This window comes from Homarus americanus, unplaced genomic scaffold, assembly GCF_018991925.1.
Source record: "Homarus americanus isolate GMGI-L3 unplaced genomic scaffold, GMGI_Hamer_2.0 scaffold6317, whole genome shotgun sequence".
NCBI classification, from domain to species: domain Eukaryota; kingdom Metazoa; phylum Arthropoda; class Malacostraca; order Decapoda; family Nephropidae; genus Homarus; species Homarus americanus.
Genome location: NW_024730668.1, coordinates 5029614 through 5044331, shown reverse-complemented (window position 1 = coordinate 5044331; position 14718 = coordinate 5029614). Strand labels below are relative to the sequence as shown.

General features: G+C 40.2%; 1 protein-coding gene across 4 annotated transcripts in view; it reads left to right on the top strand.

Annotated features, from left to right (window-relative positions):
- Positions 1-14718, top strand: part of LOC121867215 (tRNA pseudouridine synthase A-like) — a 71553-nt gene that overhangs the window by 13517 nt on the left and 43318 nt on the right. For all 4 annotated transcript variants that reach the window (XM_042367054.1, XM_042367055.1, XM_042367057.1 and 1 more), the window contains exons 4-6: positions 5585-5751; positions 6238-6404; positions 13599-13705. In XM_042367054.1, coding sequence (XP_042222988.1) covers positions 5585-5751; positions 6238-6404; positions 13599-13705 — 441 coding nt within the window. The remainder of the gene's footprint in view (positions 1-5584; positions 5752-6237; positions 6405-13598; positions 13706-14718) is intronic.

Below are 14718 nucleotides of genomic sequence, written 5' to 3'. Positions count from 1 at the left end.
CTCACGGGTCCAAAGGAGGAAAGAGGCCAAGGTATTGCAGCAGTAAATTCTTGCCTTGAATGGATCTGACCTATCTGAGATCTGGACTTTTGACAGTTTACTGTTTTGTAGTGTTGTTTTAATGAAGTTGGGCCGACAGAGGTCACTTGAGGAGGATTGTTCCACCCTCAACCACCTTCCTTACACGTATTTCCTTTCTACTCTTTATTTTTCTTATTTTATAGTGTTATATTATATTTTCTTTATTTCTAAGTCACATTAGAATATTGTACAGGTGCTCCTCTACTTATGAACCAGTTACGTTCCTGAGGCTTGTTTGTAAGTCCAACTTTACACTTGTAGATGCCAAACATATTGTAAAAAAATGAAAAGATTATTGATATTTAGTACAGCTATACCCTTAATACAGCCTTAAAACCTGGCTCACTCTTCTCCTCTTAGGTAATGTTTGTTCTATCTGGAAATTTCTTCAAAATAATCCAGTCTCATCCACATTAAACACCTGTTCTGGCAGGTAACCCCCCTCAGTGATGATGTTTGTATCTCTGAAAGTTTGTAAGTTGAACATTCTTAAGTAGAGGAGCACCTGTATTACAATAATATTTTTGTGTATTTAAGATATTTTATGAGGGGTTCAGTAGAAGATTTGGTACTGTAGATAAAATATAGGTTGGTAACACAAGACTTTATTAAACACTAAATATCATACGTAATACAAAAAACCGTAACACATACCGTACATATTGGACAAAAATTTGTTTTATATTACATAAACAGCTTCATCCCTGACTGGCTGGGTGGTCAGCTGTTTGTCTATGTAAACAGATGAGTGGAATTTAATACAACATAGTTATTCAACTGGGGTTGAGTGTAGGATAACTTTTTTGAGGGAAACTGATTAATTTACTATAACATCTTATTAACCCTGCACCAAATGTACCTAAATAATATGAGAATTATGGTGAAGTTGTATACTATTCAGGTATACCCCAAAAACTGATGCCCCATTAACCGACAATTTCATATGGGGGAAATACCTCGCAAATTTCATTGATCTCTGGAGCCGGAGATCCGGTGATTGGGAGTGGAGCGGCATAGCTGTTTTGAATTTGGCTGGTGGTGGCATGATGTGACCTTGAGAGAGATCTGCACACTGTCTCTTACACATTTCCTCCTCTCTGCACTTGTTTACACTTACCTTGTGTCTTCAACTTCATGTTTACGTGTGTTATGCAATCATGCCTAAATGCTCCATTGATAGTTCCTCTTTTGCTGCCCCTCTTAGGGGCAGCATGATGTGATGTGATAAGGCATAACAAGAGTTGTGATGGACCAGCAAAGATTGGTAGAGACTTGAACTTGCCACCCAAGACCATCTCTACCATTCTCAATGCAGGTAAATAACAGTCTCAATATATGCTTTACATTTCTTATTTAATGATTCTTATGCTTCCTTTATATGTCGGCTTTATTTTCTTACTTGGTAGTGTGCACGACATAGATATATCAAGAGTAGATGGGAGTTTTTGGGAGTGGCCCCTGAATTTGTTATATTCTTATGGGATTAATTGCTTTGATAACCATTGATTCACAAACTAACGACTTTTCCCGGTCCCTATATGCGTCGGGTATTGGGCTATGCCTGTACAGTAATATCTCCGTGAGGAAAGTCAGTTTTTGCTGGGTTCTGGCCCTTGTGGGGGAGAAGGGGAATGAGCGTGCTGATGTTGTAGCGAAAATAACTGCTTCTCACCCAATGGCAAGTCGTTCCCCACTTCCTGCCTCTGATATGAAACCAGTTATAAGAACTGCCATCTGCTCAATTTGGCAACGCAGGTGGAATGCTGTCGGAGCAAACAAACTCCGTGACATTCACCCTGCATTGTGGTGTCTGGGGATATCAGGGAATGTCACGCCGCCAGGAGATTGCTTTGGCCCCCCGCTGTATTGGCCACACACGGCTGACTCATGGTTTTTAATGGAAAGGGCGCCCCATTGTGATAACTGCCTGGACCCATGGACTGTTGGACACCTCCTGGTGTAGTGCCCCAGTCTCAGAGACCTTCATAGCAAGCACCTCTCCCAGTGCTAGGGGGTAGACGGATCTTACCGTCTCTCTCTGGTGCTGGTGGGGGGAGTGGGTAGTGTGGAAGAAACCGGCCTTTTACGCAAGCTTTAAGTTTTATCTATTAACATTTACCGGTAAATGTTTTTTATAAAAGTTCTATGTTATTTATTACTTATGTTTTTACCTTGCATTATTAGATTTTAGTCTTTTAAGCCTTTATTAAAATTCGGCAACATATGACCTAAGCTGTTGCGTTGCCAGGGATGTAATTACCACAATCAGTCAATCAATCAATGTACTGTACAGTAATTCCAAGATTCGACCTTTAGTTTGTGAGTTTGACCACCTTACATTCTATGCACTGCTGTCACTCGCCACATGGCCACTCGGAGGGTGAGTCAGCTGTTCACTCGACAACCACACACACTTTAATGTAATAGTTTGCTTCATGTAGGTTGGTATGTCAAATTAACATTAGTCATTTATGTATTATTTTTATCATCAGTTAAGCTTTTAATTTTTAATTGCACTTTTTTGTAGTCTCTTGAATTCTGTTGGGACGAAAGTCTCTCCACTAAGGTATCTATTATTACGGCAGAGCCTTCAAGTAGTGATTTTTCCGTTAGCCGGAGCAATTGGTGCAGAGCTCTTCCGAGAATGATAGATTTCCGGGTGATGAGACGACTCTTTCAAAGCCGGAAGAAAAATCCCTCATTCCGGAATTTTACGTAATTTTCCGGGTAACGGAAAAATGTTCTTGGAAGTTCCAGAAATTGCCCATTACATCATCTCTTGAACCCGGAAAAATATCCCCCATCCTCTGCTGGGTAACAAAAAAATGTTCAGGTAGTTCTGCTATAACGCGATAATTGTGTTCTTGTAAAATATCGTGTTATAGAAAATCGCGTAATAGAAATAACAGGGCTTATGGAGAAAATAGGGTTAGGTGCAGATTACTCGAAATCGAAAAAATTTAGTAGTTAGCCTAACACAAAGGATAGCACAGTCTAAATATATGTTACATTCATATCTAATAATGAAATCATACAGTAAATGTAACACTTTACCTTGAAAAAATATGAATGTAACTTGATGGGGGAGAAGGGTGATTTTGAGGTTGATAAAATCGAGCTTCTCTTCAAGTGTTATATCCTTTCTTTTACAATCATCACCGGGAATTCTATCACCAGAACGCTTCTTGGAGATATTCTTCTTTACCATATTCACAGTTAATACCACAAAATTGGAGAAATAGTAAGCAAAAATCGCGTAATAGCAAACAAGCGTTTGCGTTATACAAATATTGTTCCTAATTCATAAATCGCGTTAGAGCAAATTCGCGTTATCAAAACACGCGTTATAGAAGAACTCACTGTTCTTGGAATTTCCAGAAAATGCGCCATTTATTCTAGAGGCTGCAATTTCCTTTATCCATATTGTAAATATGTGTGCCTGTGTAGACACACACACACAAAATACATACAAATAAATAATTGGAAAATCCTCTCAGAAATAATCAGAAACAAATTTATTAAAAATGTGAGTCTGCACCTCAAGTCTGTGCTCTGTTACTTTATTAATAGAACATGGACTTGAGGATAGACTGTCACATTTTTAATAAATTTGTTTCTGATTAGATCTGAGAGGATTTTCCAATTATTATTTATTTGTATGTATTTTGTGGAATAAAAATAATAATAATAATAATAATAATCTAACGGTTTATTGAAAAAGTTCTTCAGCCCGAAGGCTGAAAATATACATTAGACAAAAATGACTTATTGCATTCAAAGACATGGGGTGGGTGGGTCGTTTAACAAAAGCTTGCATTACTGAATGGAGAAGGAACATGAATTGAACAAACAAATTATTATAGTTTACAGCTGATGGTCCGGGCTGGTCTCTTGCCATACTGTGTGAGGTCACATAGGCCTCGTGGTTCAGTAACTCGTCCTCGGGTGTTGATATGAAGGACCTCACGGGGTCATGGAGACACCGAATGGAATGGTGTTTACGTGGTGCAGTAACTCGTCTTGTTGCACCAGGAACTTTCAAGTAGATCTACTGCACATGCACAGATTATTAGACATGAATTCTTTAAATAAGAAAGTGTACAAATATACCAGTACACAAAGCAAAACCAAAATATAATGCTGTAATTAGGATTATCTAACTAGACACCAGATATCTGACCGAATACTGAATTCTAGATATCCGGTGTCTGGCATATTATTAGGTATCCGGCAAATTTACAATATTGCCTATCCCAGCTTCTGATGCAATGTCAAATCACCCATTGTTGGGGTTGAGTACAGTAAACAATACATAACTGTAATCACTTTTTACATCTTGACACTGCTTTAACACTATTCTTTGCTGATTGTGTCCTGGTACACAGTAATGTACACTACTGCACAACACATATTGTATGGAAAAACAGCAGCTAGCAAGGGAACAACCTTCGACAATGACAGTAGAATATGAACTAAGCAATCCAAGCAGCTAGGCCATCCACGCTCATGGCACATGGGAATGCGTTGAAGTACAGGCAGGGGCCCCCCAAATTCGCGGGGGTTAAGTTCTCAAAATGACCGCGAATCGCCAGATCCACAAATAACATTTGCAGACCGGGGGGGTATTTTTACTTGTGTACAAAGAAATGTATATTCCCTTTATGTGTTTGCCCTTAGGACAATTATTTCTTTTACCTGTATTGTATATATATGTTGTATATATGTGTGTGTGTAGACACACACACACGCACACACACAAAACACATACAAATAAATAATAATTGGAAAATACTCTCACAGATAATCAGAAAAAATTATAAAAATGTAACAGTCTACCCTCAAGTCCGTGCTTATTAATAAAGTAATAAAGCATGGACTTGAGGGTAGACTCACATTTTTAATAAATTTTTTCTGATTATTTGTGAGAGTATTTTCCCATTATTATTTATGGTATTTGTATGTGTGTGTGTTTGTGTGTGTGTGTCTACTCACACACACATGTACAATACAGGTAAAGGAAACTGCTGTCTCTAGAATGAATGGCTCCCTGTCCCAGCCGCAAAAATGCCGGCAACTTTGAAACTACCCACAGACATTCTTGGGTACATCCAGAGTCATCCACGAATAATAGAGGACCATGAAATGAAAATCCGTGAATTTGTGGGGCCCCCTGTACGTTGTAATCTCTCTGAACTCCCAGAAAATTTATTTCCAGTCCCAGAACGTAGAGGTTTCTTAAGTTTGGAGAGATTTTCTCAGAATTTTTCCAGAAAATGCACCTGATTTTCATCCTTGGAAACTAGTTTGCAGACCCGTAATGGAGAGAGTTTTACCAGAATTTTTCTGGCTTGATTTACATTCCAGCTATTGGAGAATTGTGGGAATTGTGAATTCTGGCTAACAGAGACATTACTTATAAGAATCCTTGAAATCTTGATGGATTACGTATATATAGTACTGCAAACTGTTTTTAATTATTCTGATAAAGGTACCATACCAACAGGAACCCAGGCTACCGCACCATAGAAGATGACTTATTGACAGCCATGCTACGTGCTGACCTTATAACTGATGAGGGGTGTACCTGCCCACAGATGTTTCACTTCCAGCGAGCAGCTCGTACAGACAAGGGTGTTTCTGCTGCACGGCAGGTTGTGTCACTCAAACTTCGTAAGTAAATAACATTGAAGACATGTAATGGTTTTGTCTTTTTTTAATCATTTTTATATTTGGGAATTGCTATTTACTTGAACAGTAATACAGTATAATATGTAGCTACACTGTTTATGACATACCTGTATTCCAGTATGTATGCAGGATAGGTACCACTTAGAACAGTTTAGGAATGTACTAAATTGACCTGTTATTCCTCATGCTTATATGTTGCACCTTTTAGTTGCATCTACAGTACTAGTGAGGTTCCTCTTTACACTCATCTCTCCAACCCTCCCCCTCCCCCCTTGCAGTTGTCACAGAGGATGCTGCAAACACTTGTTATTTATCTCTAATGTTGTCTGTGCAAATCCATGGATGGGTATGCTGTATCGTGGAAGTTGCTGGATGATGATGAAAATTTTGTCACAGTTAGATAGATCCTGTCACCTTATATTACAGTATTATAGGTATTATGTTATCAACCTGCATCCCTCTTTCCAGCTGAGGATGTACCAGACATAGCCGGAGCCATCAATGGACATCTCTGTAGCCAGATTCGTGTCATGGCCATTCGCCGTACCACCAAAAGTTTTAACTGCAAATCATGGTGTGATTCACGCACTTATTCTTATCTGTGTCCCACGTTTGCGTTTGCTCCTGTGACAGAGGTAGGCTTAATGCTTGGTGCTTTGCCTATGTAATATTTATGTGCAATTCTTGATACAATATGTAGTAACCATTGCCTTGGCATTTAATTTTATATCAGTACAATATGCCCTTAAGATTTGCGGGGGGTTAGGCTCTCAAAATGACTGCGAATAGCCAAATCCACGAATAACATTTGCTGACCAAGTGGAGGGAGGGGGATACATTTTTACTTGTGTGCAAAGAAATGTATTTTCCTTTTATGTGTTTGCCCTTTGGACAAATATTTCTTTTTTCTGTATTGTATACTGTATACAGGTAGTCCCCGACTTACGACTGCCTCAACTTACGTCCATCGGTACTTACGACCTGCTCTGACCTTACGACTGTTGGGACATACGACTACCGCAGTCGTGACCAATTTTTTTTTTTTTTCAAATGACGCGCGCATTTTCTATACCGAAACGTTTCCAGTTAATATTGTCCCCATGTATAATTAGAAAATTATGGGGGACCCATGTGCATTCAGCTGACTACAGTAAAGGTAAGTGCTCAGTCACACTGTATCCATTCTTCATTATTTATTACTTTTAGGGTACTGTATTTCATTGTAGATTTTTTTTTTTTTTTATCTATGTCGGACTTACGACCATTCGGACTTACGACCTGGATTTGGGTCCCTAACCCCATCGTAAGTCGGGGTGCACCTGTTTATGTGTGTGTGTGTGTGTGTGTGTGTGTGTGTGTGTGTGTGTGTGTCTACACACACACACACACACACACACAAATAAATAATAATGGGAAAATCCTCTCACAAATAATCAGAAACAAGACAACAAAGTGTATTAAAAATTTTAGGGTCTACCCTCAAGTCAACTCCGTGCTTTGTTATAACTTTAACCCTTACGCCCCGGGTGACACACTAAGACTGGAGCCATTTCCTATCAGTGTTTAAATGCCCAACACGGGTTATCAGGTTCCAGGGTGACTATTTGTTTGTCACGCCACACGCTCAGCCACAGGGAAGCTTCCTGAACGTAATTACCTACTTTTGTTTGTTTCATTTTAATTGTTAGTCCATTTTATCATGGTGTATCAAATTAATATTGCTAAAAGTAGTGTAGTTGTATTGTAGTGTAGTATTACTGGAAAATAATGCTATGATTGTGTTATAAATGTATTTATTTGTGGAATTATTATTATTTTATGTATTACTTGCTCTACCAAACACAAAGACAGCCAGACAGCCTGGCGACCGATTGCGTGTGTGTTGCCAAGCACTTTTTATGAAAAATAATGCAAATAAGAAATTCTAAATGAATTATTTATAGCAAATAAGTATTATGATCAGTAAATATATGCATTATTGGCCATCCCGGACACAAAGGCAAGCTAAAAATAGCTCGTAAGTGCGTAGGTGACCAAGAGCTCAGCTGTCAAAATAATACTGTCGCTTTATCTCCCTCCCCCCTCCATCCCTCAGCGCTGCCAGGGAAGTTTCTAGAGGGTCTTTAAAAAGTTTTTCTTACCTGGTACTTTTTTTTAACATTTAAAAAACTTTTAAAAAAATTGGGAAAAGTTATTATTTTTGTCAATTTACCCCCGTGTGGGGGGTACTGCCAGTGACACCTTAACCCGGGGCTTAAGGGTTCATAACAACGCACGGTGTTGACTTGAGGGTTGACTCACATTTTTAATACATTTTTGTTGTCTTGTTTCTGATTATTTGTGAGAGGATTTTCCCATTATTATTTATTTGTATGTATACAATACAGGTAAAAGAAATTACTGTCTCTAAAACAAATGGCTCCCTGTCCCGGCCGTGAAAATGCCAGCAACTTTAAAACTATCCTGAGACATTCTTGGGTACATCCAGGGTGTCACCCACAAATTTTAAGGGCATACTGTACAGATACTCCTCTAATGATCATTCACTTAGCAATATTTCTGTTAAGTAATATAGAATTTTTAATACCCTTTCTTGTTTAACGATGATCAGTTTTCAGTTTCGCGATGTTTGACTCACTGGGAAAATTTGGTAGGGAAGTCAGAAAAACTGGGGAGTCTGTGCTCCAAGTGCGCATCATTACAATACGCAAACGTGGTTTAGAAATAAAGAAAATATAATATAAAACTAAAAAAAAAATGAAGAGCATGGGTGTGTATGTATGGGAAGTGAATGTATATATTGAGGCAGTGAACTGTAACTATGGCCAGCACACTCTCCCTCCCCCTAAGTGACATGACAGCAGCCACACGTGTCTCTTGAGTCAGCTTGGTGACTGTCCAGCTGAACTGGGTTGCATGTATTCTGTTTCAGTAAATGTGAGGAACAAATTAAAAAAAATACTGCTTTGCCATTTGGCAATCGTTTTACTCCACACGGAACACAAGACTGTGAACAGTTGAGAGATCCTCCACGCTGCCTTTCCTACTCCCCCCGCTGTGTTTGCTAACTACTGCGCACATATGAAATGTTTATTCCCTTTATGTTTTTGACCTTCTGATATATATATATACAGTCAACCCTCACTTTACGCGGTTAATGTAACCTGCAGGGCCCCGCGGAAAGTGAGGAACATGTAAAGTGAATAACATAACATATGGGATTAATTGAAATAGAGTCCGGGCCGACCCCCAAACTCCACTTTTTGACGACACACAACTATATTGTAGTAAAAATTTTATCTTAACTTTATGATGGTATGAAAAAACAAGTAATATAGAAGAGGTTAGGTTAGGAAAGATAAATGTTAACATAGGAAAAATAAAGGTTAGGTTAGAAAACTAAAAATTAGGTGTAACACTTACGGTAGTAGAAGAGATGGGTCGGCATACGGGGATGGAGGCTGGTTCTGAGGCAGAGGGCAGATTACTGGCCCTCAGGTGAATCACCATTACTAGGTGAATCACCATCACTGTCACTTACAGTTGTCAGGGCTTCCCTGACAAATCCCTCAAAGTCATCTTCACTGTCACTATCACTGGCTTGGGCTGGCTGTGGTGGGTTGCGGGCGAAGAAATCTGTTATGCTTTGCTGACGGCTGGCGTTGATGTTGTCGTGATACACCTTGATGTACGGCTCCATAGCCTGCACCAGCCGGGTATGGAAGACTTCATAGCGGTCATTGTCGCGGGAAAGGAAGGACTTCATTTTCTCTGCACACTCCATGGCACCCTTAATATCACTATGACTTAAACTGTGTTCTTCGGAGAATGACGCACCTTCTTCCTCCTCTTCACTGACGTGTTCTTCTTCCAACATCTCGTCGGCAGTCACTTCAGGATCTCTGATCACCTCCAGGATGTCGTCGTTGGTGGTCTCGGAGAAGCCTGGAACTGTAACAGTCTGCGCAGCTTCTCTGGCAAGGTCCACTGCTACTGCAACATTCTGAACCTCACCAGTCACAGATTGACTCCTCCTCTCACCTGGTATTCCATGCAACACATGTCTCCATGCGTGACGAATTGTAGCAATAGACAGCTGATCCCATGACTCCACCAAGAAGTCCACAGCTTTCTTGATGTTAAATACTCTCCAGAATTGTTTGAAGAGTATTTTTTGCTGTTCCAACTGTTGATCCTCATCTTCTTCGCTCTTGCTATCGGTGGTGGTGTCACTCAGGTTACGCAACTCTTCCCTGGTGTTGGTGTAGTCGTTCAGGAGCTGGAATTTTTTTGTTGAGAATGCAGCTTTCACATTGCAAATCAACTCCTGGTCCATGGGCTGGATTAATGACGTAGTGTTGGGAGGAAGGAAGACCACTTTTACGTTGGGGTGACGATCTAACAGTAGGGGCGAGTGTCCTGGTGCGTTGTCCAGCAGCAACAAAATATTGAATGGCACATTCTGTCGCTCAGAATTTTTTTACATCGGGAACAAAACAGTCATCAAACCAGGAGAGGGACAGTGTAGAGAACATCCACGCCTTACGTGCGGTCAGCCAGTGGACATTTAGCTTGGTCATGTCCATGGTTTTGTAGGCGTGCGGCTTGCGTGCTGTGTGGATCACCGATAACTTGAGCTTACAGGTACCGGAGGCATTGGTGGTAAACAGGACGGTGATGCGTTCCTTCTGCATTTTCCGGCCCCGAATCCTGCTGGCATTCTTCACAACGAAGGACTTGGAAGGTAGCTTTTTCCAGAAAAGACCAGATTCGTCCATGTTAAACACCTGGTCGTCACTGTACTGTCCTTCCTCCATAATCTCACGTAAAAACGGAGGAAATTCCCTTGCCGCAGCACGATCAGCACTCGCTTCTTCACCACCAATGCTTATATTGGTGATCTTGTTCCGGATCTTAAACCTCTGTAACCACCCAGAGGAAGCATTAAAGGGTTTGGGCTCTGAAGTTCCCATCTTTCGTGCCACTGCCATGTACAGTTCACGTGCGTAGTCCTTAACAGAGCGCGTGTCGACCGCCATGTTCCGTCGCGCCTGACGCACCAAGTACCTCACAAGTAATTTTTCTGTCTTGAGAAGCACCTGGTTGTGAAAATACTTGATCATAGAAGCACCTGTAGACTTTGTGATCTTCATGTGCTCCTTTATCTTGGCTGAATCCTTCTTTATAGTCCGGATCGTAGATTCGTTCACACCATGCTGGCGCGCCAAATCAACCTGCCTTGTTCCTTTCTCCAACTCTTGGATGATGGTATACTTCACCTCGTAGCTTAAGGAACGTCGTGTCTTCTTTGGTTTAGTGCCGCTGGGTCCAGGTAAGGAAAGGTTTCTCTCTGGGGGTGGTGGTCCGGCGGAAGCCATTTTACGGAACAATGGATGCGCGTTTACACGGAGTGGCCTTGAGGGATGAAACTGCCGCGGCTAGGTCAAGCGTCGTCTTTCCTCCCTCCCTCCCTCCCCCGGGTGGACACGTCATAATACTTTAAGCCAATTACAGCTAGCAGCAGAGGGGGGTAGGGATGCATGGCCAATCACAGGTCTGATACGTCATATGACGTCAGTGATAGCGCAACAAAGACACACACTGCGCAACCTTACCGCGCCGCTTGCCCAAGCGGAGGGAGGAGGAGGGAGAGGTGGGCGGGTGGGGCGAATCTAAAAATAGCGTCGCGCCGGACACTCTCCGCGTAATGGGGTTCATGTACCGCGTAATGTGAGCACGTGAGGTTCTGGCAAGGCACCGCGTAAACGTGGAAACGCGGTCCCGCATTCCGCGTTTCCACGTTTACGCGGTGCCCTGCCGGAACCCAGGATGCTCACATTCCGCGGTGCGTGTACCCCTTTACGCGGAGAGCGGCTGGCGAGCCGCGCCATTTTTGGATCCAAACCTCCCGCCATCCGCCATGTTGTGTAAGCTGCGCGAACATGGTGCGCACAAGGTCGCCCAGTCATCAAAACATTACCAGTTCTTCACCCGCCACCCACCACAGCCGGCCCAAGTCAGTGATAGTGATAATTATGGTGAGGATATGGACTTATATGGACTTTGGGGAGTTTGACAAAGAGGCCCTGCAAGCCTCTGTGGTGGATAGTGATACAATTGATACAAGTGACACAGGTGAGGGCCACTAATCTGCCCTCTGCCTCGGAACCAACCGCCCATCCCCGTGTGCCCAGCCATTTTTTCTACTAATGTAAGTGTTAAAAAACCTAATATTATTGATATTCCTCTTAATTATTAATTGTGTGTGCATACCATCATAAAGTTAAGATAATATTTTTACTACAACATAGTTGTGTGTCGTCAAAAAGTGGAGTTTGGGGATCGGCCCGGGTTACATTAACCGCGTAAAGTGAGGGTTATATATATATATATATATATATATATATATATATATATATATATATATATATATATATATATATATATATATATATATATATATATATATATATATATATATATATATACATACATACATACATACGTATTTTTGAGTCCCAACGTCAGTACACAGAGAAAATTTTCGTTTGCAATTCACTTTAAAATGTCTGGCAAGCTTAAAAGTGAGAGTTTTGTGGTGCTAAGAAGAAAAAGAGGCACCCATTTTAGATTTTCTATGTATTATTTAAGCATTTTCGACTTACAACCTGGATTTGGGTCCCTATCCCCTTCGTAAGTCGGGGAGGAGCTGTATACACTTTACATTGTAATTAAATTCTTTTTAGTATTTTCTACTTGTTGATTTACAATATTTGTGGTACTAACATGTGATCAATCAAAACACACTACTTTTACCATACAGTATTCTTATACTTTATTTACTGTATTTTTAAGCTGTTTCATATAGAAATTTCAACAAATAACTACAGTAGTATTGTACAGTACTAGTACTGACTCTTCCTTGTTAGTACACCTGATACATAATAATGTTAATAACATTAGAACATTTGGATCTTACTTTCAAATTCAGGTTACCTCAACAGGATGGTGGCTAACAATTAATTTAACATCTCAGAATGTTTTAAATCCATCTGATGAATGTCAGAGTAGTAAATCACTTCCTTGGCTCCTCAGTTATGGGCCACAATGGATTAATTCTCAGATACTGCCCTCCCAGCTGCCTTACACACACGGGCTCCATCCCTTGTGTCTGTTGTGATTTTCCATCTGGTCCCTCTACTATGTGTCGGTTGATGTGTTCAAACAAAAGGGCTGCTGCTCCTATATACAGTAGTTACAGATATCAAGATCCATCTATTTATTATTCTTCATCACTTCTTACTTCATAGTTTTCAGATCAAAACATTTTTGATGATGCAATCTGCTTTTCTTTTTGCTTTCCTTCTGCCATACCTCTATTGTCTCCATTGTGTTTTATTATTTTGAATCAGTTCTTATTTTTCTCTCCCACATAAGAGAGTGTGACTTTCTATACATCATTGTTTTAACGGCCATTTTCCATGCTTGCGTGGGTTAGCAGCAGTTACTTGATGGCAGCTCCATGCTGCATGGTCTTTTGTAGTTTCTCTTGTCAGAATCCCAATAATGTCATTTCTTATAACCTCTGAATCATCAACCACCACATTTTTCTCTTTTAGCAGATGTTTTGATTGGGTCAGTACTATACAGCCTTGAAAGTGTAAAGTAGGGTCATTGCTTTAATTGTTAAGGTCCTTCGTAGAACTTCATGAATGAATCATGAAACACATAACTTTGTTTAGTTGTTGTACATAAATGCTTAAGAATCATTTTGTTCATAATATTCTATAGTATACCGTAGTTGTAATAAGACTGATTATGATTTTCAGATGAGACATGAGGGCTACCGCATTACTTCAGAGGTCTTGGAACAACTTAAAACGACTTTGAGTTTATATAAAGGCACACATAATTTCCACAATTTTACGGCCCGGAAGTGAGTTCTCAGAGTGTGTTATGGTGTCTTGTTGTGAGGATGAAGTCAGCTTAAGTGACTTTCTCCATCAAATTACTAATGTGAATAGTGGAGGCCCTTGTGATGAGAGAATAATAGATGGACACTGTCCCCTCGTTAATTCGGATTTTGGCTTAATTTGTATTTATATATTTTTTAATTAATTAAACAGTATGAATTTAGAATGACTCTGAAATAACTGAGCAGTTCTGAAAAGTTATGCAGTAACGGGCTTGAAATTTCAGCCTTGTTGATTCATCTGTGTTCTCGCAGCTCCCTAAGCAGGCTTGGGTCAGGGGTGATCCCACTTGCACAATTGTATTTTCTGTGCAATTTTTGTATTCCCACTTGGATGATTATTATAAAAATATGAAATGGATTAAGATGAATGAATTATAGGAACAAAATATGAATTATATTAAGATACAAAACTACGTTTGGATGTGTAGTTGGGGAGAGGAAGTGAAGGAGGAGAGAGGGAGTGCTGGCTAGACTCACCTCCAGCTCTTATCAGCCCACTATCCTTTATAACGACAGGCTGCAATTTCACTATAATTCCCGTATTATTTAGGTTCATTTGGTACTGTAAAAAAAAAAAAGAAAAAAAAAAAAATAAATAAATAAATAAAAAAAATTCCCCCCCAGTCCCACACTCAATCCTAGATCAAATATTGCGCTGTAGTATGTTCCCAGTCTCTTGTTTACAGAGCGGTAACAGCTGATCGTTCCTGCTTCCCTACTCTCCCTAACAATGTTGCCAGCACTCACCATCTCTCAAGCACCGTTGTGTCACTGCTCAAGAGGGTTGGTGCTTACCACAGAATCTGTCTTGAGCACTTAGTAAATAATATTGTAGTTTATTTATCAAAACTTAATAAATATTATTATACTGTAGTGTACAATGCATCTCCATATGCCCTGGTTTATTCACTGGTCAGTTGTCCAAGTGCAAAAGTAGCCAAATCGAGCCATCATAGACTGTATTGATTAATTTT